The 26,201-nt window shown below is 47.8% G+C and overlaps 2 protein-coding genes across 2 annotated transcripts in view; one reads left to right on the top strand and one right to left on the bottom strand.

Annotated features, from left to right (window-relative positions):
• The window catches only part of LOC135542929 (dystrophin-like), a gene marked incomplete at its 5' end in the record, with an annotated part of 841,859 nt that overhangs the window by 639,158 nt on the left and 176,500 nt on the right, over positions 1 to 26,201 (bottom strand).
• The window catches only part of LOC135542898 (dystrophin-like), a 264,431-nt gene that overhangs the window by 140,920 nt on the left and 97,310 nt on the right, over positions 1 to 26,201 (top strand). Inside the window, 5 exon segments of the mRNA XM_064970044.1 lie at positions 5,677 to 5,858; positions 7,957 to 8,080; positions 8,458 to 8,545; positions 15,083 to 15,330; positions 20,417 to 20,597. Coding sequence (XP_064826116.1) covers positions 5,677 to 5,858; positions 7,957 to 8,080; positions 8,458 to 8,545; positions 15,083 to 15,330; positions 20,417 to 20,597 — 823 coding nt within the window.

A 26,201-nucleotide genomic window follows, 5' to 3' on the forward strand; every position in this document is an offset into this window, starting at 1 on the left:
CTCTCTTTCTCTCCAGCTCAACCACTTTTCTGTCTCTCTTTCTCTCCAGCTCTACCACTGTCTCTGTCTCTCTTTCTCTCCACTGTCTCTGCCCTTATAACCACTGTCTCTGTCTCCAGCTCTACCACTGTCTCTGTCTCTCTTTCTCTCCAGCTCAACCACTGTCCCTGTCTCTCATTCTCTCCAGCTATGTCATGTCTCTCATTCTCTCCAGCCCATTAGCTAATCTCTGTCTCTCTTTCTCTCCAGCTCAACCATTTTCTCTGTCTCTCTTTCTCTCCAGCTCTACCACTGTCTCTGTCTCTCTTTCTCTCCAGCCCATTCTCCAGCTAATCTCCAGCTCAACCACTGTCTCTGTCTCTCTTTCTCTCCAGCTCTACCACTGTCTCTGTCTCTATTCTCTCCAGCTCAACCACTGTCCCTGTCTCTCATTCTCTCCATTCTAATCACTGTCTCTGTCTCTCTTTCTCTCCAGCTCCCATTTTCTCTGTCTCTCTTTCTCTCCAGCTCAACCATTTTCTCTGTCTCTCTTTCTCTCTCTACCACTGTCTCTGCCTCTTTCTCTCCCATCTCAACCACTTTCTCTGTCTCTCTTTCTCTCCAGGCCCATTATAATCACTGTCTCTGTCTCTCTTTCTCTCCAGCTCTACCACTGTCTCTTATAATCTCTCCAGCTCAACCACTGTCCCTGTCTCTCATTCTCTCCAGCTCTACCATGTCTAATCTTTATGTCTCTTTCTCTCTCCTCTGGCTCCAGCTCAAATCATTGTCTCTTTTCTCTCCAGCTCTACCACTGTCTCTGTCTCTCTTTCTCTAGCTCTCCACTGTCTCTGTCTCTCTTTCTCTCCAGGCACTGTCTCTGTCATATTCTCTCCAGCTCTACCACTGTCTCTGTCTCTCTTTCTCTCCAGCTCAACCACTGTCCCTGTCATCATTCTCTCCAGCTCTACCACTGTCTCTGTCTCTCTTTCTCTCCAGCTCAACCACTGTCCCTGTCTCTCATTCTCTCCAGCTCTACCACTGTCTCTCTCTCTTTCTCTCCAGGTCTCCTTTCTCTCCAGCTAATCCATACCACTGTCTCTGTCTCTGTTGTCTCTCCCTCCAACCATCTCTTTCTTTCTCTCCAGCTCTACCACTGTCTCTGTCTCTTTCTCTCCAGCTCAACCACTGTTATTTCTCTCCAGCTCTACCACTGTTCTGTAATCTCTTTCTCATCTCTCCACTGTCCATTCTTGTCTACCACTGTCTCTGTCTCTCTTTTCTCCAGCTCAACCATTTTCTCTTCTCTCTTTCTCTCCAGCTCAACCATTTTTGTCTCTCTTTCTCTCCAGCTACTGTCTCTGTCTCTCTTTCTCTCCAGCTCAACCATTTTCTCTGTCTCTCTTTCTCTCCAGCTCTACCATTGTCTCTGTCTCTCTTTCTCTCCAGCTCAACCACTGTCTCTGTCTTCTTTCTCTCCAGCTCTACCACTGTCTCTGTCTCTCTTTTCTCCAGCTCAACCACTGTCCCTGTCTCTCATTCTCTCCAGCCTACCATTGCATTTCTCTTCAACCATGTCTCTCTTTCTTCTACCAGTCTCTGTCTCTCTTTTCTCCAGCTTTGATGTCTCTCATTTTTGCTCAACCACTGTCTTGTCTCTCTTTCTCTCCAGCATTACCACTGTCTCTGTCTCTCTTTCTCTCCAGCTCAACCACTGTCCCTGTCTCTCATCCAGCTCTACCACTGTCTCTGTCTCTCTTTCTCTCCAGCTCAACCACTGTCCCTGTCTCTCATTCTCTCCAGCTCTAATCTCTGTCTCTCTTTCTCTCCAGTCAACCATTTTCTCTGTCTCTCTTTCTCTCCAGTCAACCATTTTCTCTGTCTCTCTTTCTCTCCAGCTCTACCACTGTCTCTGTCTCTCTTTCTCTCCAGCTCAACCATTTTCTCTGTCTCTTTCTCTCCAGCTCAACCAATTCTGTCTCTCTTTCTCTCCAGCTCTACCACTGTCTCTGTGTCTTTCTCTCCAGCTCTACCCTGTCAGACTTATCAACCACATCTCTCATTCTCTCCATCTACCACTGTCTCAGTCTCTCTTTCTCTCCAGCTGTCTCCAGCTCAACCATTTTCTCTGACTTTCTCTCCAGCTCTACCACTGTCTCTGTCTCTTTCTCTCCAGCTCTACCACTGTCTCTGTCTCTCTTTCTCTTCAGCTCCCCACTGTCCCTGTCTCTCTTTCTCTCCAGCTCAACCATTTTCTCTGTCTCTCATCTCCAGCTCTACCATGTCTCTGTCTCTCTTTCTCTTCATACTTTCTCTGTCTCTCTTTCTCTCCAGCTCAACCATTTTATCTGTGTCTCTTTCTCTCCAGCTCAACCACTTTCTCTGTCTCTCTTTCTCTCCAGCTCAACCATTTTCTCTGGCCTTTCTCTGTCTCTCTCTGATCATTGTATGTCTCCCCTTTTCTTTTCTTTTCTCTCTCCAACTATCTATTTTCCCCTTTCTGTCTCTCTCTCCAGGCCCATTATAATCATATGTCTCTCTCTCTCCAGGCCCATTATAATCATATGTCTCTCTCTCTCCAGGCCCATTATAATCATATGTCTCTCTCTCCAGGCCCATTATAATCATATGTCTCTCTCTCTCTCCAGGCCCATTATAATCATATGTCTCTCTCTCTCTCTAGCTCTCTGTCTCTCTGTCCCTTTCTCTCCCTGTCACTCTCTCTCTCACTCTCTCTCTCTCTCTCTCTCTCCCCCTCCAACTATCTATTTCCCCTTTCTGTCTATTTCCAGCTATCTATTTATTTCTTAGATTTTTCATTCTTCATCAAACCCTTTGTCATTGTTGTTCGTTTTCTTCAGTTTTCTATTTATTTTTAATTTGATAGGGAATAGGTTTCCAAACTGCATTCCTTCTACCTATTGCATTTCTTAATGTTACTCAGTTCCTTTGGCTTTGATGCCTCATGATTGAGTATTGCACTGTTCAAGTAGACTTTGATTTTGCTGTGGTCTGATAGAGTTGTCAGTGGGCTGACTGTGAACGCTCTGAGAGACTCTGGGTTGAGGTCAGTGATAAAGTAGTCTACAGTACTACTGCCAAGAGATGAGCTATAGGTGTACCTACCATAGGACTCCCCTCCAAGCCTACCATTGACTATGTACATACCCAGAGTGTGACAGAGCTGCAGGAGTTGTGACCCGTTTTTGTTGGTTATGTTGTCATAGTTGTGCCTAGGGGGCCATACGGGGGAGGGAATGCTGCCACCCGCTGGCAGGTGTTCCTCTCCAGGCCCATTATAATCATATGTCTCTCTCTCCAGGCCCATTATAATCATATGTCTCTCTCTCCAGGCCCATTATAATCACATGTCTCTCTCTCCAGGCCCATTATAATCATATGTCTCTCTCTCTCTCAGGCCCATTATCTCTCTCTCTCTCTCTCCAGGCCCATTATAATCATATGTCTCTCTCCAGGCCCATTATAATCATATGTCTCTCTCTCCAGGCCCATTATAATCATATGTATCTCTCTCTCCAGGCCCATTATAATCACATGTCTCTCTCTCCAGGCCCATTATAATCATATGTCTCTCTCTCCAGGCCCATTATAATCATATCCAGGCCCATTATAATCATATGTCTCTCTCTCCAGGCCCATTATAATCATATGTCTCTCTCTCCAGGCCCATTATAATCATATGTCTCTCTCTCTCTCCAAGCCCATTATAATCACGTCTCTCTCTCTCCAGGCCCATTATAATCATATGTCTCTCTCTCTCTCCAGGCCCATTATAATCATATGACTCTCTCTCTCCAGGCCCATTATAATCATATGTCTCTCTCTCTCCAGGCCCATTATAATCATATCTCTCTCTCTCCAGGCTCATTATAATCATATGTCTCTCTCTCCAGGCCCATTATAATCATATGGCTCTCTCTCCAGGCCCATTATAATCATATGCTCTCTCTCCAGGCCCATTATAATCATATGACTCTCTCTCTCCAGGCCCATTATAATCATATGTCTCTCTCTCTCCAGGCCCATTATAATCATATGTCTCTCTCTCCAGGCTCATTATAATCATATTATTTGACCCTAGTTGTAGTGTGGTGTCTTCATGAGCCCAGTGTTAATCAACCACCTCTAACATCCATCAGCTGTCAGCCAGCTGCTATCTCATATCTCACGGTCGCCATGGCAGCACGACACTCCAATATCACTGTTTGACCAATCTGTTAGCCTGTCTGTCATACATCTATTTTGTCCCTGACCGTAATGTGTGAGGGCATATTCGTATTCAACAAACCAGACCTGGGTTCAAATACTATTTGAAATAATTTCAAATATTTTATCCGTGCTTGACTGGGCTTGTCTGGCCTTCTGGATCATTAGAATAGTCCCAAAATGGCAAACTTCGGCCTATCCGGGACCCATCCAGGCTATAGCAAACACTCAGCGTTCATGAGAGATATCAAATAGTATTTGAACCCAGGTCTGCCACACACTTTGGTCATGTACAATGGAATTAAAAATTCACTCCATGATCTTAAGCACAACAAATTCTAAACACATAGTTTCAATTGGATTTGTTACATAGCATACAAATCAAATTGCAAAAAAATATATTTTGCAGGAATGGATGACGTAATACACAATTTGATGACGTGGTACACAATTTGATGACGTGGTACACAATTTGATGGCATAGTGTACAATTTGATGACGTAGTATACAATTTGATTATATAATACACACTTTAATGACATAGTACACAATATGATGACGTGGTTCACAATTTGACTGGCTGAGATTATACAGAAGTTTGAAAGTGCATCTTTATGTACTTGGACAAACACACAAGCAAGCACACATACAACATGAAAACGCCTTCTGTTTTGGTTGTTACCATTCATCTAGTTAGGGAACAGTCACTCTACCATTCATCTAGTTAGGGAACAGTCACTCTAACATTGTTAGGAAACAGTCACTCTAACATTGCTAGGGAACAGTCACTCTAACATTGTTAGTGAACAGTCACTCTAACATTGTTAGGAAACAGTCACTCTAACATTGCTAGGGAACAGTCACTCTAACATTACTAGGGAACAGTCACTCTAACATTGCTAGGGAACAGTCACTCTAACATTGCTAGGGAACAGTCACTCTAACATTGCTAGGGAACAGTCACTTTAACACTCTAACAGTTGTCACTCTAACATAGTTAGGGAACAGTCACTCTAACATTGTTAGGGAACAGTCACTCTAACATTTAGGAAACAGTCACTCTAACATTGTTAAGTCATTGCTAGGGAACAGTCACTAACATTGTTAGGGAACAGTCACTCTAACATTGCTAGGGAACAGTCACTCTAACATTGCTAGGGAACAGTCACTCTAACATTGCTAGGGAACAGTCACTCTAACATTGCTAGGGAACAGTCACTCTAACTAGGGAAAGTCACTCTAACATTGCTAGGGAACAGTCACTCTGACATTCATTGTTGATGACACGGACAAGAGAGAAGGTCTCCCATTTAGGATAGAAACAAATCCCTGGGATCTCTGGTGTATGTATGTTAGTGTCCTGACCTGTCTGTCTGTGTGTGTGAGCTGTCACTGATGTTGTGTGTGTTTGTGGCTTGACACTGTGTGTGTGTGTGTGTACCTGCTCTTTGACACGTGCGTGTGTTTTAGATCTCGCTGGCTGTAACCACGGTGCAGACCGCGCAGACGAAACTGACACACTCGGTGACGGCGAGCGTATCCAAGGTGACGACGCGTGAGAAGGTGGTGGTGAAGAATACTAAAGCAGCGCTGCCCTCTCCACCGCCCCAGAAGAAGAGACAGATTGTTGTCGAATCAGAGCTCAGGAAAAGGTGAGGTGGCAGGCTCCTCCAATCACTTTTCTGCAGAATCACCAGGGGGTGTGGCCAAACAGGGGGTGTAGACGTATTATAGTCTTGGTGACTGAGCGATAGCAGGAATTAGATCGTGACTTTGAGCGATAGCGGGAATTCGATCGTGACTTTGAGCGATAGCGGGAATTCGATCGTGTCTGAGCGATAGCGGGAATTTGATCGTGACTTTGAGCGATAGCGGGAATTCGATCGTGACTTTGAGCGATAGCGGGAATTCGATCGTGACTTTGAGCGATAGCGGGAATTTGATCGTGACTTTGAGCGATAGCGGGAATTCGATCGTGACTTTGAGCGATAGCGGGAATTCGATCGTGACTTTGAGCGATAGCGGGAAATTGATCGTGACTTTGAGTGATAGCGGGAATTGATCGTGACTTTGAGCGAGCGGGAATTCGATCGTGACTTTGAGCGATAGCGGGAATTCGATCGTGACTTTGAGCGATAGCGGGAATTGATCGTGACTTTGAGCGATAGGGAATTCGATCGTGACTTTGAGCGATAGCGGGAATTCGATCGTGACTTTGAGCGATTGATCGTGACTTTGAGCGATAGCGGGAATTAGATCGTGTCTTTGAGCGATAGCGGGAATTTGATCCTGACTTTGAGCGACAGCGGGAATTCGATCGTGACTTTGAGCGACAGCGGGAATTCGATCGTGACTTTGAGCGACAGCGGGAATTCGATCGTGACTTTGAGCGACAGCGGGAATTCGATCGTGACTTTGAGCGACAGCGGGAATTGATCGTGACTTTGAGCGATGAGCTTTGAGGAATTCGATCGTGACTTTGAGCGATAGCGGGAATTAGATCGTGACTTTGAGCGATCGGGAATTAAATCGTGACTTTGAGCGATAGAGGCGATCGTGACTTTGAGCGATAGGGAATTGATCGTGACTTTGAGCGATAGCAGGAATTCGATCGTGACTTTGAGCGATAGCAGGAATTCGATCGTGACTTTGAGCGATAGCAGGAATTAGATCGTGACTTTGAGTGATAGCGGGAAATTGATCGTGACTTTGAGCTATAGCGGAATTCGATCGTGACTTTGAGCGATAGCGGGAATTCGATCGTGACTTTGAGCGATAGCGGGAATTTGATCGTGACTTTGAGCGATAGCGGGAATTAGATCGTGTCTTTGAGCGATAGCGGGAATTTGATCGTGACTTTGAGCGACAGCGGGAATTCGATCGTGACTTTGAGCGACAGCGGGAATTCGATCGTGACTTTGAGCGATAGACAGGGAATTCGATCGTGACTTTGAGCGATAGCAGGAATTCGATCGTGACTTTGAGCGATAGCGGGAATTAAATCGTGACTTTGAGCGATAGCAGGAATTGCGATCGTGACTTTGAGCGATAGCGGGAATTCGATCGTGTCTTTGAGCGATAGCGGGAATTCGATCGTTGCATGTCCTGATTTCATCCTGAGTCTAGTGTGTAGTGTGCCGTGCGTGAAAAATCCATTATCTACAACGATTGAATTCTGGGCCTAAAGACAATATTCCAGTTGTCAGCCAGTCTCTGGAGACGTACCAAATGAAGCACTATTCACTACATAGTGCAGTAGTTTTGACCAGAGACCTATGGGCCTTTGACCAGAGACCTATGTGCCCCTTCTCCCTCTGTACTCAAGCTAGTCTCTCTGTCTTGTCCCTGGCCGGCCTGAGACAGGCTGACTAACAGGTAGGTTTGGATTATGTCTCTAGTCTGAGTCAACCACTATTGAGTAGTTCGGTTTCTCAGTTGGTGCTGTGTATCTTAGCCAGTACAGATGAATGCCTTAGATGTTTGTGATGTGAAGTGGAGACAGTGTTCGGTACAGTTGTTATAACTGCTCATGTGTGGTCGTGAAGAGCACTGTGTGAATTAGACAGAGTGTGTGTCTTCAGGTTTAGTAGGAGAATCGCACAACCATAAAAAACTGGATCACAGCGGAAGACATAGAAGAAGAGGTATATATGCAGGTGTAGTTGGTGAACAGGTTGTCCTAACGTTGTCCTACACCTTGGGAGCGTTATACCAGAGCTGGGATTGACGTTTTGTTGTGTGTGTGTTCAGGTTTGACATGGACTTCACTGAGCTGCACAGTTTCATCACGCGCTCCAAGGCCATCCTACAGAGCCCAGAGTTCTCCATGTCCAGGAAGGAGGGCAGCGTACAGGAGCTCCACGATAAAGTCCTGGTGAGGTTATAGGTCATGCAGCCTTACCCATAATGCACCTCACAATGCAGTGTTACCCAAAATGCACCATACCTCATTACTACCACGACACTGTCAGCCTGTCACTATGGCAATGATGTATCACTTTTTCCCTCTCTTCTCTCTCTCTCTCTCTCTCTCTCTCTCTCTCTCTCTCTTTTCTCTCTTGTCTCTCTCTCTCTGTCTCTCTCTCTCTCTCTCTCTCTCTCTCTCTCTCTCTCTCTCTCTCTCTCTCTCTCTCTCTCTCTCTCTCTCTCTCTCTCTCTCTCTCTCTCTCTCTCTGTCACTCTCTCTCTCTCTCTCTCTCTCTCTCTCTCTCTCTCTCTCTCTCTCTCTCTCTCTCTCTCTCTCTCTCTCAGGCGATAGAGAGGGAGAGGCCAGAGAAGTTGCGGAAGCTTCAGGAAGCAACTCGTTCGGCACAGGCTTTGCTTGATCAGCTGGCGAGCGGTAAATGAAACACACCCACGCCACACAGACACCCACCCACCACCGGCTGTCCCCATGGCAACTCTCCTCTACCTGTCGTCTGTCCCCGCCGTTGTTTCCATAGCAACCGTTGTCTCTGTCCTTGTTATGAGACTCCATGGGCGAGGAGCCCTGCGTCTCTTGTCACCTCCTCTGCTCTCCTCTGTCCTTGTATCATTGTTAACAAGTCATAAAGGATAAACATTGTCTTCCTCTTAAATGGCACTCTATTCCACGTGTAGTGGACTACTTTTGACCAGAGCCCATAGGAGACCTGGTCAAATGTAGTGCACTCCATAGGGAATAGGGTGCCATTTGGGACGCCGTCACTGCATAGCGATCGAGCCTACTGTCTCACCCTGCCTCCGAGTCAGAGGTTCTGAATAGAAGAACACTTGAACCCAACTGGAACACCAAAGTTATCGATGCACTGCTGTGCTACAGGGTTTCACTTTCTCTTGTTGTTGCACTGAAACACTAAAGGTATGGATTTGTATAGAACATTTCAATTCAATCCCGTGTAATGGTGGTGTTTACCTGACAACAGCGTGGTTTAGTATGTGCTGTTGTCAGGTAACGAGGGGCCGGTTATACAAGGATGGATTTCATATGATTGTCTGTGAAAGTTGTGTCGTACTGGATACTTCAGTCTTCTCTCTGTTGATTCCACCGTGTTATTACCAATGAATGAACTGACCGTTCAGGTTTATTCGGCTCAGGGGTCCTAGTTATGACGAGGCAGGGGCTTGATTGGTCAATAGATAGACGGACAGACGGACGGACGGACGGACGGACGGACAGACAGACAGACAGACAGACAGACAGTTTATTCGGAAAGACAGACAGACAGACAGACAGGTTTATTCCTAGTTATGACGAGGCAGGGGCTTGATTGGTCAATAGATAGACGGACAGACGGAAAGACGACAGACAGACAGAGACAGACGGACGGACGGACGGACGGAAAGACGGACAGACAGACAGACAGACAGACAGACAGACGGACGGACAGACGGACAGACAGACAGACAGACAGACAGACAGACAGATGCCTTCAGAAACTATTCACACCTCTTGACTTTTTCCATATTTTGTTATGTTACAGCCTGAACTGGCCTACACACAATACCCCATAATGTCAAGGTGTAATTAGGTTTTTAGAAATGTTTAGAAATAAATGCAAATGAAAAGCTGAGTATTCAACCCCTTTGTTATGGCAAGCCTAAATACATTCAGGAGTAAAAATTTGCTTAAGAAATCACATAATAAGTTGCACGGACTCACTCTGTGTGCAATAATAGTTTTTAACATGATTTTTGAATGACTTCCTCATCTCTGTACCCCGCACATACAAGGTCCCTCAGTTGACCAGTGAATTTCAAACACAAATTCAACCACAAAGACCAGGTAGGTTTTCCAATGCCTCGCAAAGAAGGGCACCTATTGGTGGATGAAAAATAAAACAGCAGACATCGAATATCCCGTTGAGCATTGTGAAGTTATTAATTACACTTTGGATGGTGTATCAATACACCCAGTCACTACAAAGATACAGGCATCCATCCTAAATCATTTGCTGGTGAGGAAGGAAACCGCTCAGGGATTTCACCATGAGGCCAATGGTGACTTTAAAACAGTTACAGTTTAATGGCTGTGTTAGGAGATAACTGAGGATGGATCAACAACATTGTAGTTACTCCACAATACTAACCTAAATGACAGAAGAAGGAAGCCTGTACAGAATAAACATATTCTAAAATATGCCTCCTGTTTGCAATAAACCACTAAAGTAAAACGGAAAAAAAAAACATCCCTGAGTACCTCTCTTCATATTTTCAAGCATGGTGGTGGCTGCATCATGTTATGGGTATGCTTGTCATCGGCAAGGAGCAGGGAGTTTTTTAGGATAAAAAAACAAACAGAATGGAGCGAAGCACAGGCAAAATCCTAGAGGAGAACCTGGTTCGGTCTTCTTTCCAAAGAACAGAAATAGGACAGCACTCCAGTAAATAAACTTGAATTGACATATTTTTATTGCAGCACGAACATTTCGGGTTTGAGCCCTTCTTCAGTGTACAAAGCAATAGCAATCAATGTCACAACAACAAGATCACATAGGTGGTGTAACGGCTTTCTTCCTCCTCTTCTGAGGAGGAGTAGCGAGAAGCATCGGAGGACCAAAGCGCAGCGTGGTCAGTGTTCATATTTTTAATAAGAAACTGAACACTTCAAATGACAAAACAACAAATTGAAAACCGAAACAGTTCTGTCTGGTGCAGACACACAAAGACTGAAAATAACCACCCACAAAACACAAAGGAAACCCGGCTACCGAAATATGGTTCTCAATCAGGGACAACGATAGACAGCTGCCTCTGATTGAGAACCATATCAGACCAAATACAGAAATAGAAAATATAGAAAAACTAACATAGACTGCCCAGCCCAACTCACGCCCTGACCATACTAAATAAAGACAAAACAAAGGAATAAAGGTCAGAACGTGACAGGTGGGCATAATGCTAAATTAACCGTCAGTATTGGCCCAATCAAGAGATCCCAGCAGAGGAAGCTGTGAGGGTTAGGGAAGCTGTGAGGGAGGGTTAGGGAAGCTGTAGGGGGTTAGGGAAGCTGTGAGGGTTAGGGAAGCTGGCTTTGGGGGTTAGGGAAGCTGTGAGGGTTAGGGAAGCTGTGGGGGTTAGGGAAGCTGTGAGGGTTAGGGAAGCTGTGGGGGTTAGGGAAGCTGTGAGGTTTAGGGAAGCTGTGAGGGGTAGGGAAGCTGTGAGGGGTAGGGAAGCTGTGGGGGTTAGGGAAGCTGTGAGGGTTAGGGAAGCTGTGAGGGAAACATGATGATCAAATAAATATAGACACACAATACAATTGCATTATGATGTCATCACCTAAATGTTTGGACTATTTATAACCTACTACAAAAAAATGAGAAAAATAACATTCCTCATTAAAAGGCCTGCTGGGACCAAGTGTGGCCATGCGTTACCGTTACCAGTTTGTCTTTGGAGGAATCATTGATCCCTATCTCCTCCCATAGAACAATTCAATGCCCATATAATAGAAGGTACTTAGTTCATAATTATGGCTGTTGAAATGCCTGGCAACAGGTGATTCTGTTCATCATGTTTTGCGAATAGAGCTCTTATGCTCACATATCCTTGTCGTAAGTTCACGTTTGGTCTCACCAACATAATAGAAGTGACCGGAACATGCATAATAGAAGTGAACGGAACACGTAAGGACATATACAACATATTTCATGTTAGATGTCTACCTGAAACCTTCCTCTGGGCAGAGTGGAACAGTGGACAGTTGTGACAAGGAAACTGCCGTCAGGAAACTGATAGACATGAAATGTTTTTTCTTAGACAAAGTCTTACCTTACTAAACATTCCTGGAAATTTGAGGGTCTCTTAAAGCAAAACCTCTGGGGATTCAAAGGCTTTACCAAAGCTGGGGTCACTGTGTAACATGTGTCCATGTCTATGAACCACTTCCTGGATCCACCTTGAAATGGGACGGTAGGTGGACACCAAAGTCGCAGAGGAAGGAGAGGGATTAGTTTTGACGTTGCAGAATGCATTTCCGCGCTCTTTGTCTTACTCAATAATTCTTCTTTATAACCTCTTGGTTTGAATCGTTCACATAAGTCTTTGGCATGTACATCCAATGGTGAATCAGAGTCACTCATGCACCTAAATGAGAAGGAGTTGGCTGTATAGTCAGCTGTTTTTAATGAAGGGGATAACTGCTGAGATGACTGGTGTGTCTATCTGTTTCTCAGTAGGCCATTAACATCTTGCCTGACCAAAACATCCTAACAGGAAACATGTTCTTTATCAGACACAAACAGCAACGTAATGAACGCCATCCTCCATGCCGTCAATACATCTCATAAACACTGTGATAAACCTAGAATAGGGAGACGATAACTTGTTGTTGTGACATTGATTGCCATTGCCTTGCACGCTGAAGAAGGGCTCGTACCCGAAACGTTCGTGAGGCAATAAAAATATGTTGATGTAAGTTTAGTTACCGGAGTGCTGTCTATTTCTGTTCATTGGATTATATACAAGGATTCAACACTTGATTTAAGTTTATATAAGATGGAGTCGAGCACGTTGTTTATCTTTTCATGAACTGTTTGTGAACATAGCTCCTCTAACAATGATGTATGAAGATGTTGACAGACTTACTGAAGCCCGAGTTAGAGTCTGATTCCAGCAAGATACTGTTCCCATTGGAAACCCAGGGAGATTCAGTGTTATTCTGGACGGTTGGAGCAGCTCCATAAGACAGAAACAAGGTCTCTCCTACATGGCACAGTGTTGGAGCAATAAGCGCATCACGTGGGGCCTAAGGATTAACAAGGAACCTATTCTGGGACGATAAGAATTGTAAGAAGTGGTCCGTTTTATAAGAAGTGGTGAGATAATGAGATATTTCTGTATTACATGTTTAAGAAATTTGCAAACATTTCAAAAAACATGTTTTCACTTTGTCATTATGGGGTATTGTGATGTCATTATGGGGTATTGTGATGTCATTATGGGGTATTGTGATGTCATGATGGGGTATTGTGATGTCATTATGGGGGTATTGTGATGTCATTATGGGGTATTGTGGTGTAGACAGGTGAGATAAAAAAATCTATTTAATCCATTTTGAATTCAGGCTGTAACACAACAAAGTGTGGAATAAGTGAAGGGGTATGAATACTTTCTGAAGGCCCTGCAGATAGATAGACGGGCAGACAGACAGACTGACAGGTGGATAGATAGACGGGCAGACAGACAGACTGACAGACAGGTGGATAGATAGACGGACAGACAGACAGACTGACAGACAGGTGGATAGATAGACGGGCAGACAGACAGACTGACAGACAGGTGGATAGATAGACGGGCAGACAGACAGACTGACAGACAGGTGGATAGATAGACGGGCAGACAGGTGGATAGATAGACGGGCAGACAGACAGACTGACAGACAGGTGGATAGATAGACGGGCAGACAGACAGACTGACAGACAGGTGGATAGACGGGCGGACAGACAGACTGACAGACAGGTGGATAGATAGACAGACAGACAGACTGACAGACAGGTGGATAGACAGACAGATAGACTGACAGACAGGTGGATAGATAGACGGGACAGACAGACTGACAGACAGGTGGATAGATAGACGGGCGGACAGACAGACTGACAGAAAGGTGGATAGATAAACGGACAGACAGACAGACTGACAGACAGGTGGATAGATAGACGGACAGACAGACTGACAGACAGGTGGATAGATAGACGGGCGGACAGACAGACTGACAGACAGGTGGATAGATAGACGGACAGACAGACTGACAGACAGGTGGATAGATAGACGGGCGGACAGACAGACTGACAGAAAGGTGGATAGATAGACGGACAGACAGACTGACAGACAGGTGGATAGATAGACGGGCAGACAGACAGACTGACAGACAGGTGGATAGATAGACGGGCAGACAGACAGACTGACAGACAGGTGGATAGATACACGGGCGGACAGACAGACTGACAGACAGGTGGATAGACAGACAGACAGACTGGACAGGTGGATAGATAGACAGACAGATAGACTGACAGACAGGTGGATAGATAGACGGGCGGACAGACAGACTGACAGACAGGTGGAGAGATAGACAGGCGGACAGACAGACTGACAGACAGGTGGATAGATAGACAGGACAGACAGACTGACAGACAGGTGGATAGATAGACGGACAGACAGACTGACAGACAGGTGGATAGATAGACGGACAGACAGACAGACTGACAGACAGGTGGATAGATAGACAGACAGACAGACTGACAGACAGGTGGATAGATAGACGGGCAGACAGACAGACTGACAGACAGGTGGATAGATAGACGGGCAGACAGACAGACTGACAGACAGGTGGATAGATAGACGGGCGGACAGACAGACTGACAGACAGGTGGATAGATAGACGGGCAGACAGACAGACTGACAGACAGGTGGATAGATAGACGGACAGACAGACTGACAGACAGGTGGATAGATAGACGGGCGGACAGACAGACTGACAGACAGGTGGATAGAGAGACGGACAGACAGACTGACAGACAGGTGGATAGAGAGACGGACAGACAGACTGACAGACAGGTGGATAGAGAGACGGACAGACAGACTGACAGACAGGTGGATAGAGAGACGGACAGACAGACTGACAGACAGGTGGATAGAGAGACAGACAGACAGACTGACAGACAGGTGGATAGATAGACGGGCAGACAGACTGACAGACAGGTGGATAGATAGACGGGCAGACAGACTGACAGACAGGTGGATAGATAGACGGACAGACAGACAGACTGACAGACAGGTGGATAGATAGACGGACAGACAGACAGACTGACAGACAGGTGGATAGATAGACGGACAGACAGACAGGTGGATAGATGAGTCATTGACTGTAACACCTGTCCTGTTGTGTCTGTCCCTCCAGAGGGTGGTAGTAGGAGGGCTGATGACATCCAGAAAGCAGCCGAGGAGCTCAACACTCGCTGGGATGGGTTCTGTGCCCTGCTGGCTGAGAGGCTGGAGTGGCTGGCCTACCAGAGCAAGATCCTGGCCTTCTATAACCTCTGGCAGCAACTGGAGCAAGCTGTGGTCAACTCTGAGAACTGGCTGAAGGTCCAGCAGCCACCGGCCTCAGAGCCTGAACCTCTGAAGCATCAACTGGAGCGCTGCAGGGTGAGGAGTGGGGGGGAATGGTGTAGTGTCTGTGGAGGGAGGGAGGGAGGGAGGGAGGGAGGGAGGGAGGGAGGGAGGGAGGGAGGGAGGGAGGGAGGGCAGAATTAGGCCGATACCCACTAATTATCAAAATCCAGAAAAGAGCCGTTAAATTCTATAACTCCCTAAAAGGAAGTGATTCCCAAACCTTCCATAATAAAGCCATCACCTACAGAGAGATGAACCTGGAGAAGAGTCTTCTAAGCAAGCTGGTCCTGGGGCTCTGTTCACAAACACAAACAGACCCCACAGAGCCCCAGGACAGCAACACAATTAGACCCAACCAAATCATGAGAAAACAAAAAGATAATTACTTGACACATTGGAAAGAATTAACAAAAAAAACAGAGTAAACTAGAATGCTATTTGGCCCTAAACAGAGAGTACACAGCGGCAGAATACCTGACCACTGTGAATGACCCAAACTTAAGGGAATTGCTTTGACTATGTAAAGACTCAGTGAGCATAGCCTTGCTACTGAGAAAGGCCGCTGAATACAGACCTGGCTCTCAAGAGAAGATAGACTATGTGCACACTGCCCACCCCTCCGCTCCTTAGGAAGACCCCACCCCTCCACCCCATAGGAAGACCCCACCCCTCCCCTCCATAGGAAGACCCCACCCCTCCCCTCTATAGGAAGACCCCACCCCTCCCCTCCATAGGAAGACCCCACCCCTCCCCACCATAGGAAGACCCCACCCCTCCCCTCCATAGGAAGACCCCACCCCTCCCCTCTATAGGAAGACCCCACCCCTCCCCTCTATAGGAAGACCCCACCCCTCCCCTCCATAGGAAGACCCCACCCCACCCCTCCATAGGAAGACCCCACCCCTCCCCTCCATATTAAGACCCCACCCCTCCCCTCCATAGGAAGACCCCACCCCTCCCCTCCATAGGAAGACCCCACCCCTCCCCTCTATAGGAAGACCCCACCCCTCCCCTCCATAGGAAGACCCCACCCCTCCCCTCCATAGGAAGACCCCACCCCTCCCCTCCATAGGAAGACCCCACCCCTCCCCTCCATAGGAAGACCCCACCCCCCTCCCCTCCATAGGAAGACCCCACCCCTCCCCTCCATAGGAAGACCCCACCCCTCCCCTCCATAGGAAGACCCCACCCCTCCCCTCCATAGGAAGACCCCACCCCTCCCCTCCTATAGGAAGACCCCACCCCCCCTCCATAGGAAGACCCCACCCCTCCCCTCCATAGGAAGACCCCACCCCTCCCCTCCATAGGAAGACCCCACCCCTCCCCTCCATAGGAAGACCCCACCCCTCCCCTCCATAGGAAGACCCCACCCCTCCCCTCCATAGGAAGACCCCACCCCTCCCCCATAGGAAGACCCCACCCCTCCCCTCCATAGGAAGACCCCTCCCTCCAGGAAGACCCCACCCTCCCCCTATAGGAAGACCCCTCCCCCCATAGGAAGACCCCCCCCCCCCTCATAGGAAGATAGGAAGATAGGAAGACCCCACCCTCCCCCCCTCCATAGGAAGACCCCAGGAAGACCCCACCCTCCCCTCCATAGGAAGACCCCACCCCTCCCCTCCATAGGAAGACCCCACCCTCCCCTCCATAGGAAGACCCCACCCTCCCCTCCATAGGAAGACCCCAGGAAGACCCCACCCCCCCTCTATAGGAAGACCCCACCCCTCCCCTCCATAGGAAGACCCCAGGAAGACCCCACCCCTCCCCTCCATAGGAAGACCCCAGACCCCACCCCTCCCCTCCCAGGAAGACCCCACCCTCCCCTCCATAGGAAGACCCCATAGGAAGACCCCCCCCTCCCTATAGGAAGACCCCACCCTCCCCTCCATAGGAAGACCCCACCCCTCCCCTCCATAGGAAGACCCCACCCCTCCCCTCCATAGGAAGGACCCCTCCCCTCCAGGAAGACCCCACCCCTCCCCTCCATAGGAAGACCCCACCCCTCCCCTCCATAGGAAGACCCCAGGAAGACCCCAGGAAGACCCCACCCCTCCCCTCCATAGGAAGACCCCACCCCTCCCCTCCATAGGAAGACCCCACCCCTCCCCTCCATAGGAAGACCCCACCCCTCCCCTCCATAGGAAGACCCCACCCCTCCCCTCCATAGGAAGACCCCACCCCTCCCTCCATAGGAAGACCCCACCCCTCCCCTCCATAGGAAGACCCCACCCCCTCCCTCCATAGGAAGACCCCACCCCTCCCCTCCATAGGAAGACCCCAGGAAGACCCCAGGAAGACCCCACCCCTCCCCTCCATAGGAAGACCCCACCCCTCCCCTCCATAGGAAGACCCCACCCCTCCTCCATAGGAAGACCCCACCCCTCCCCTCCATAGGAAGACCCCACCCCTCCACTCCATAGGAAGACCCCACCCCTCCCCTCCATAGGAAGACCCCAGGAAGACCCCCCACCCCTCCCCTCTCCATAGGAAGACCCCACCCCTCCCCCTATAGGAAGACCTCCAGGAAGACCCCAGGAAGACCCCACCCCTCCCATCCATCGTAGGGGAAACACTTCATACCGTGTCGTTCAGTATTCATACAACAATATTCTCTGTTCTGTATTCACCAGAGAAAACGCATTGCCACTGGGAAGGTTTGCCATAAATATTTAATTGTAATAAAATCTAAATTTGACTATTTTGTATTGAATGGCTCATAATAACAGCAGAACAGCACAAAGCTGTAATGAGATGTTAATGTATTGTGTAGACTCTGATATATTAGACTTGGGTACTAAGACCCCCTCTGGTATATTAGACTAGGGTACTAAGACCCCCTCTGGTATATTAGACTAGGGTACTAAGACCCCCTTTGATAGATTAGACTAGGGTACTAAGACCCCCTCTGATAGATTAGACTAGGGTACTAAGACCCCCTCTGATAGATTAGACTAGGGTACTAAGACCCCCTCTGATAGATTAGACTAGGGTACTAAGACCCCCTCTGATAGATTAGACTAGGGTACTAAGACCCCCTCTGATAGATTAGACTAGGGTACTAAGACCCCTCTGATAGATTAGACTAGGGTACTAAGACCCCCTCTGATAGATTAGACTAGGGTACTAAGACATCATCTGATTATTTATATATACAGTTGAAGTCGGAAGTTTACATACACCTTAGCCAAATACATTTAAACTCAGTTTTTCACAATTCCTGATATTTAATCCGAGTAACAATTCCCTGTTTTAGGTCAGTTAGGATCACTACTTTATTTTAAGAATGTGAAATATCAGAATAATAGTAGACAGAATGATTTATTTCAGCTTTTATTTCTTTCATCACATTCCCAGTGGGCCAGAAGTTAACATACACTCAATTAGTATTTGGTAGCATTGCCTTTAAATAGTTTAACTTGGGTCAAACGTTTCTGGTCTCTCTTCTCTTCCTGTCTTCATATCATTCTCTCTCCGTCTTCCTGTCTTCCTCTCTTCCTGTCTTCATCTCTTCCCTTCTTCCTGTCTTCATCTCTTCCTGTCGTCCTCTCTTCCTGTCTTCCTCTCTTCCTGTCTTCTCTCTCTTCCTGTCATCCCTCTCTTCCTGTCATCCTCTCTTCCTGTCGTCCTCTCTTCCTGTCTTCCTCTCTTCCTGTCTTCCTCTCTTCCTGTCTTCCTCTCTTCCTGTCGTCCTCTCTTCCTGTCATCCTCTCTTCCTGTCTTCCTCTCTTCCTGTCATCCTCTCTTCCTGTCGTCCTCTCTTCCTGTCGTCCTCTCTTCCTGTCATCCTCTCTTCCTGTCGTCCTCTCTTCCTGTCTTCCTCTCTTCCTGACATCCTCTCTTCCTGTCGTCCTCTCTTCCTGAATCCTCTCTTCCTGTCTTCCTCTCTTCCTGTCATCCTCTCTTCCTGTCTTCCTCTCTTCCTGTCATCCTCTCTTCCCTTCTTCCTGTCGTCCTCTCTTCCTGTCATCCTCTCTTCCTGTCTTCCTCTCTTCCTGTCTTCCTCTCTTCCTGTCATTCCTCTCTTCCTGTCTTCCTCTCTTCCTGTCATCCTCTCTTCCTGTCATCCTCTCTTCCTGTCGTCCTCTCTTCCTGTCATCCTCTCTTCCTGTCATCCTCTCTTCCTGTCATCCTCTCTTCCTGTCGTCCTCTCTTCCTGACATCCTCTCTTCCTGTCTTCATCTCTTCCTGTCTCTCCTGTCATCCTCTTCCTGTCATCCTCTCTTCCTGTCATCCTCTCTTCCCTCTCTTCCTGTCATTCCTGTCATCCTCTCTTCCTGTCGTCCTCTCTTCCTGACATCCTCTCTTCCTGTCTTCATATCATTCTCTCTCCCTGTCTTCCTGTCTTCCTCTCTTCCTGTCTTCATCTCTTCCCTTCTTCCTGTCTTACTCTCTTCCTGTCGTCCTCTCGTCCTGTCTTCCTCTCTTCCTGTCTTACTCTCTTCCTGTCTTACTCTCTTCCTGTCTTACTCTCTCCCTCTCTTTCTGTCTTCCTCTCTTCCTGTCTTCATCTCTTCCTGTCTTCCACTCTTCCTGTCTTACTCTCTTCCTGTCTTCCTGTCTTCCTCTCGTCCTGTCTTCCTCTCTTCCTGTCTTCCTCTCTTCCTGTCTTCCTCTCGTCCTGTCTTCCTCTCTTCCTGTCTTCCTCTCGTCCTGTCTTTCTGTCTTCCTGTCTTTTTTCTCTTGCTTTCTGCTGATCTGTTTCTGTCTCACTCTCTCTTTTTTTTCTCCTTTCACTCCCCCTCACCCCTTCTTCCCTCCTCATCATCTCCTCCCCCTCAACTTCCTCCCACCTCTTCTCCCAACCCCTACCTCCTCTCCCTCTTCCCCTCTCCTCCCCTCTCCTCTCCTTCCCTCCCTCCCTCTCTCCTCTCTTCTCCCAACCCCCTACCTGCTCCCCCTCCCCCTTCCTCCCCCCCTCCCTCCCCCTCCCCCCCTCCCTCCCTCCCTCTTCTCCCATCCCTCCCTCCCCTCTCTCCCCTCCTCCCCTCTCTCCCCCTCCTCTCCCAACCCTCTTCCCTCCTCCCCTCCCCTCCCCCCCTCCTCCCTCCTCCTCCCTCCCTCCCTCTCTCCCCTCTTCTCCCAACCCTCTCTCTCCTCTCCTTACCCCCCCCCCCTCCAGGAGGAGATAGCTCGTTTCTCCTCTCTGGAGCCCCAGGTCAACCTGCTGAAAGAGAAGCTGAAGGCACTGAGGGAGAAGGAGAATGCTCCTGTCTTCTTCGATGCAGACATCACTGACTTCACACAGCATCACCAGCAGGTCCTGGATGAGCTCCAGGCCCGAGAGAGACAGCTGGTGCTGGGTGAGAATATGGAGCAGGACACAAACACAATGCAGGTGTCAACTTACACAGGTACACAGAAAGGGGTCATGAGGGAAGACAAAAAGCACACCACACCTGGTCAAGGTGAGGGTTAGGGGTTAACAGGTGAGGGTTTGGGGTTAGGGGTTAACAGGTGAGGGGTTAACAGGTGAGGGTTAGGGGTTAAGGGTTAGGTTAACAGGAGGGTTAGGGGTTAACAGGTGAGGGTTAGGGGTTAATAGGTGAGGGTTAGGTGAGGGGGGTTAATAGGTGAGGGTTAGGGGGGTTAATAGGTGAGGGTTAGGGGTTAATAGGTGAGGGTTAGGGTTAATAGGTGAGGGTTAGGGGTTATTATAGGTGAGGGTTAGGTGAGGGTTAATAGGTGAGGGTTAGGGGTTTTGAGGGGGGTTAATAGGTGAGGGTTTGGGGGAGGTGAGGGTTAGGGGTGCTGTGGCACGTGCGATAGAGAGGGAGGAGAGGATAATATTTTAGAGGAGAGGAGGATATTTTAGAGGAGAACAGGAGAGGACTGGAGAGGAGAGGAGGAGGACAAGAGAGGAGAGGATAATATTTTAGAGGAGAGGAGGATGTTTTACAGGAGAGGAGGGTATTTTAGAGGAGAACAGGAGAGGACTGGAGAGGAGAGGAGGGTATTTTAGAGGAGGAGGAGAGGAGGTTATTTTAGAGGAGAGGAGGGTATTTTAGAGAGGAGGAAGTTTTAGAGGAGAGGAGGAAGTTTTAGAGGAGAGGAGGGTATTTTAGAGGAGAGGAGGGTAGGGTATTAGGGTATTTTAGAGAGGAGGAGGATGTTTTAGAGAGGAGGAGGGTATTTTAGAGGAGAGGAGGGTAGGGTATTAGGGTATTTTAGAGAGGAGGAGGATGTTTTAGAGAGGAGGAGGGTATTATAGAGAGTAGGAGGATGTTTTAGAGAGTAGGAGGGTATTTTAGAGGAGAATATGGTAGGGTATTAGGGTATTTTAGAGAGGAGGAGGATGTTTTAGAGAGGAGGATGCAGAACACAGCAGGACAGCTTGTTCTCATCTTGTTCTCATCTCCATATGTAGAGTGGATGTCAGAGAGGGAGAGAGGGAGCTGCTGTGTGTGTGTGTGTGTGTGTGTGTGTGTGTGTGTGTGTGTGTGTGTGTGTGTGTGTGTGTGTGTGTGTGTGTGTGTGTGTGTGTGTGTGTGTGTGTGTGTGTGTGTGTGTGTGTGTGTGTGTGTGTGTGAATGGGCTTATCAGAGAGCAGTAATATGAACACAGAGGGGTAAATTATAGAAAGTGTATTAACATGGGTCCTCTACTCACAGGAAATAGAAATATGCCTAATGTATGCTCAATTACATTTCAAGTTCAAAGTGCGTCTGCATCAAATCAATTTTTGGTCACATACATGGTTAGCAGATGTTAATGTGAGTGTAGCGAAATGCTTGTGCTTCTATTTCCGACCATGCAGTAATATCTAACAAGTAATCTAACAATTTCACAACTACCTTATTCACTCAAGTGTAAAGGAATGAATAAGAATATGTACATATAAATATATGGATGAGCGATGGCCGCGCAGCATAGGCAAGATGCAGTAGATGGTATAGAGTACAGTATATACATATGAGATGAGTAATGTAGGGTATGTAAACATTATATAAAGTGGCATTGTTTAAAGTGACTAGTGATGCATTTATTACATCCAATTTTTAATTACTAAAGTGGCTAGAGATTTGAGTCAGTATGTTGGCAGCAGCCAGTCAATGTTAGTGATGGCTGTTTAACAGTCTGAGGGCCTTGAGATAGAAGCTGTTTTTCAGTCTCGCGGTCCCAGTTTTGATGCACCTGTACTGACCTCGCCTTCTGGATGAAAGCGGGGTGAACAGGCAGTGGCTCGGGTGGTTGTTGTCCTTGATGATCTTTTTGGCCTTCCTGTGACATCGGGTGCTGTAGGTGTCCTGGAGGGCAGGTAGTTTGCCCCTGGTGATGCGTTGTGCAGACCTCACTACCCTCTGGAGAGCCTTACGGTTGTGGGCGGAGAAGTTGCCGTACCAGGCTGTGATACAGCCCAACAGGATGCTCTCGATTGTGCATCTGCAAAAGTTTGTGAGTGTTTTCAGTGACAAGCCAAATTTCTTCAGCCTCCTGAGGTTGAAGAGGCGCTGTTTCTCCTCTGCTGCTGCGCCTTCTTCACCACGCTGTGGCTGGACCATTTCAGTTTGTCCGTGATGTGTACGCCAAGGAACTTAAAACTTTCCATCTTCTCCACTGCGGTCTCGTCGATGTGGATAGGGGGGTGATCCCTCTCCTGAAGTCCACAATCATCTCCTTTGTTTCGTTGACGTTGAGTGTGAGGTTATTTTCCTGACACCACGCTCCGAGGGCCTTCACCTCCTCCCTGTAGGCCATCTCGTCATTGTTGCTAATCAAGCCTACCACTGTAGTGTCATCTGCAAACTTGATGATTGAGTTGGAGAGGGCTGAGAACGCACGCCAGTGTTGAGGATCAACGGGGTGGAGATGTTGTTTCCTATTCTCACCACCTGGGGGCGGCCCGTCAGAAAGTCCAGGACCCAGTTGCACAGGGCGGGCGTCTGAGAGTTTGGAGGTATTATGGAGTTAAATGCCGAGCTGTAATCAATGAACAGCATTCTTACATAGGTATTCCTCTTGTCCAGATGGGTTAGGGCAGTGTGCAGTGCGGTTGTGATTGCGTAGTCTGTGGACCTATTGGGGCGGTAAGGAAATTGGAATGGTGTCAGGTAAGGTGGAGGTGATATGATCCTTGACTAGTCTCTCAAAACACTTCATGATGACGGAGGTGAGTGCTATGGGGCGGTAGTCGTTTAGCTCAGTTACTTAGCTTCCTTGGGAACAGGAACAATGGTGGCCCTCTTGAAGCATGTGGGAACTGCAGACTGGGATAGGGATTGATTGAATATGTCCGTAAACACACCAGCCAGCTGGTCTGAGCATGCTCTGAGGGCGCGGCTGGGGATGCCGTCTGGGCCTGCAGCCTTGCGAGGGTTAACAGGTTTAAATGTTTTGCTCACATTGGCTGCGGTGAAGGAGAGCCCGCAGGTTTTGGTAGCGGGCCGTGTCAGTGGCACTGTATTGTCCTCAAAGCGAGCAAAGAGTTGTTTAATTTGTCTGGGAGCAAGACATCCCGGTCCGCGACGGGGCTGATTTTCTTTTTGTAGTCTGTGATTGACTGTAGACCCTGCCACATACGTCTCGTGTCTGAGCCGTTGAATTGCGACTCTACTTTGTCTCTATACTTACGCTAAGCTTGTTTGATTGCATTGCGGAGGGAATAGCTACACTGTTTGTATTCGGTCATGTTTCTGGTCGCCTTGCCCTGATTAAAAGCAATGGTTCGCGCTTTCAGTTTTGCGCGAATGCTGCTATCAATCCGCGGTTTCTGGTTGGGGAAGGTTTTAATAGTCACCATCACCGATGCACTTGCTAATAAACTCGCTCACCGAATCAGCGTATGCATCAATGTTGTTGTCTGAGGCGATCCGGAACATATCCCAGTCCACGTGATCAGAGGAATCTTGAAGCGTTGAACAGATCTGAGCATGGGCGTTTCCTGTTTTAGTTTCTGTCTATAGGCTGGGAGCAACAAAATGGAGTCTTGGTCAGATTTGCTGAAAGTGAGAGTGAGGGAGGGCTTTGTATGCGTCGCGTAAGTTAGAGTAGCAATGATCCAGAATGCTGCCAGCCCGGGTCGTGCATTCGATATGCTGATCAAATTTAGGGAGCCTTGTTTTCAGATTGGCTTTGTTAAAACCCCTTAAAACCCCAGCTACAATAAATGCTGCCTCAGGATATATGGTTTCCAGTTTACATAGAGTCCAGTGAAGTTCTTTCAGGGCGGTCAAGTTGTCTGCCTTTGGGGGATAAACACGGCTGTGATTATAATCAAAGAGAATTCTCTTGGTAGATAATGCAGTCGGCATTTGAATGTAAGGAATTCTAGGTCAGATGAACAAAAGGACTTGAGGTCCTGTATGTTGTTATGATCACACCACGTCTCGTTAATCATAAGGCATACACCCCCGCCCTTCTTCTTACCAGAGAGATGTTTGTGTCTGTCGGCGCGATGCGTGAAGAAACCGGGTGGCTGTACCGACTCTGATAATGTATCCCCAGTGAGCCATGTTTCCGTAAAGCAGAGAATGTTGCAATCTTTGATGTCTCTCTGGAAGGCAACCCTCGAACCCTCGAAGCTCGAATTTCGTCTACCTTGTTGTCAAGAGACTGGACATTGGCGAGTAGTAAACTCGGGAGCGGTGAGCGATGTGCCCGTCTACGGAGCCGGACCAGGAGGCCTGCTCCGTTTCTGCGGCGCCGTTGTTTTGGGTCGCCAGCTGGGATCCGATCCATTGTCCTGGGTGGTGGTCCAAACAGAGGATCCGCTTCGGGAAAGTCATACTCCTGGTCGTAATGTTGGTGAGTTGACGTTGCTCTTCTCTCCAATAGTTCCTCCCGGCTGTATGTAATGAAACTTCAGATTTCCTGGAGTAACAATGTAAGAAATAATACATTAAACAAACTAAATACTGCATAATTTCCTAAGAACGCGAAGCGAGGCGACCATCTCTGTCGGCGCCATCTTGTTGTGTGTGTGTGTGTGTGTGTGTGTGTGTGTGTGTGTGTGTGCTTCGGGGGGTGCAAAAGCAGTTGGAGAGGAGTGTGTGTGTGCTAGTGTGTGTTGTGTGCAAGTGTGAGTGTGAGTGTATTTCAGTATGTTGGTAAGTGGCAGGTTGTGTGGTACAACTATCATCAAGGAACATTTCAGTGTTTGCCCCTATAGGGAACAGTGATTGTGATTACAGCTACTATGTTCTCCTTTCACTACCTCACTGCAGCTCAACCATCCTCACCTCACACACACAAACACACACATTCTCTCTCATGTTCACTTGCAGAGCGAATGGAATGAATGGAATGGTATAAATCACCTGGAAACCATGGAAACCATGTGTTTGATGTATTTGATACCGTTCCACTGATTCCACTCTAGTCATTACCACGAACCCATCCTCCCCAATTAAGGTGCCACCAACCTCCTGTGTCTCACTGGCCATGAGTCCTGATAATTACTTTGATCACTAAAGCGTTCACATAAAGTAGAATAACGATTCGACCACTTCCCCTTTAGCGTTCTCCATTTTCATACATGGCTGCCCCCCAACAAACAAACAGGAAATACAAACAAAACATTAACATACTGTACATACAGACCTAACTGTGGACCAGCAGTTAATTAGCGATGCAGAGTGGACTGTGAGTGGATAATGAATTCATGGACTGAGACAGGAACAGAGACAGACTAGATACAGAGAGCAAGATAGAGCCTGCTGCTCTATAAAAATACCTGTCTCGACAGGGAGGGGATAATGTAGAGTGGGCAGACCCCCCAGACAGGGAGAGGATAATGACCCCCCCCAGACAGGGAGAGTGGAGTGGGCAGACCCCCCCAGACCCTCCAGGGAGAGGATAATGTAGAGTGGACAGACAGGGAGAGGATAAAGTGGGCAGACCCCCAGACAGGGAGATGATAATGTAGAGTGGGCAGACCCCCAGACAGGGAGAGGATAATGTAGAGTGGA

This window comes from Oncorhynchus masou, chromosome 7 (genome assembly GCF_036934945.1).
Source record: "Oncorhynchus masou masou isolate Uvic2021 chromosome 7, UVic_Omas_1.1, whole genome shotgun sequence".
Classification (NCBI taxonomy): domain Eukaryota; kingdom Metazoa; phylum Chordata; class Actinopteri; order Salmoniformes; family Salmonidae; genus Oncorhynchus; species Oncorhynchus masou.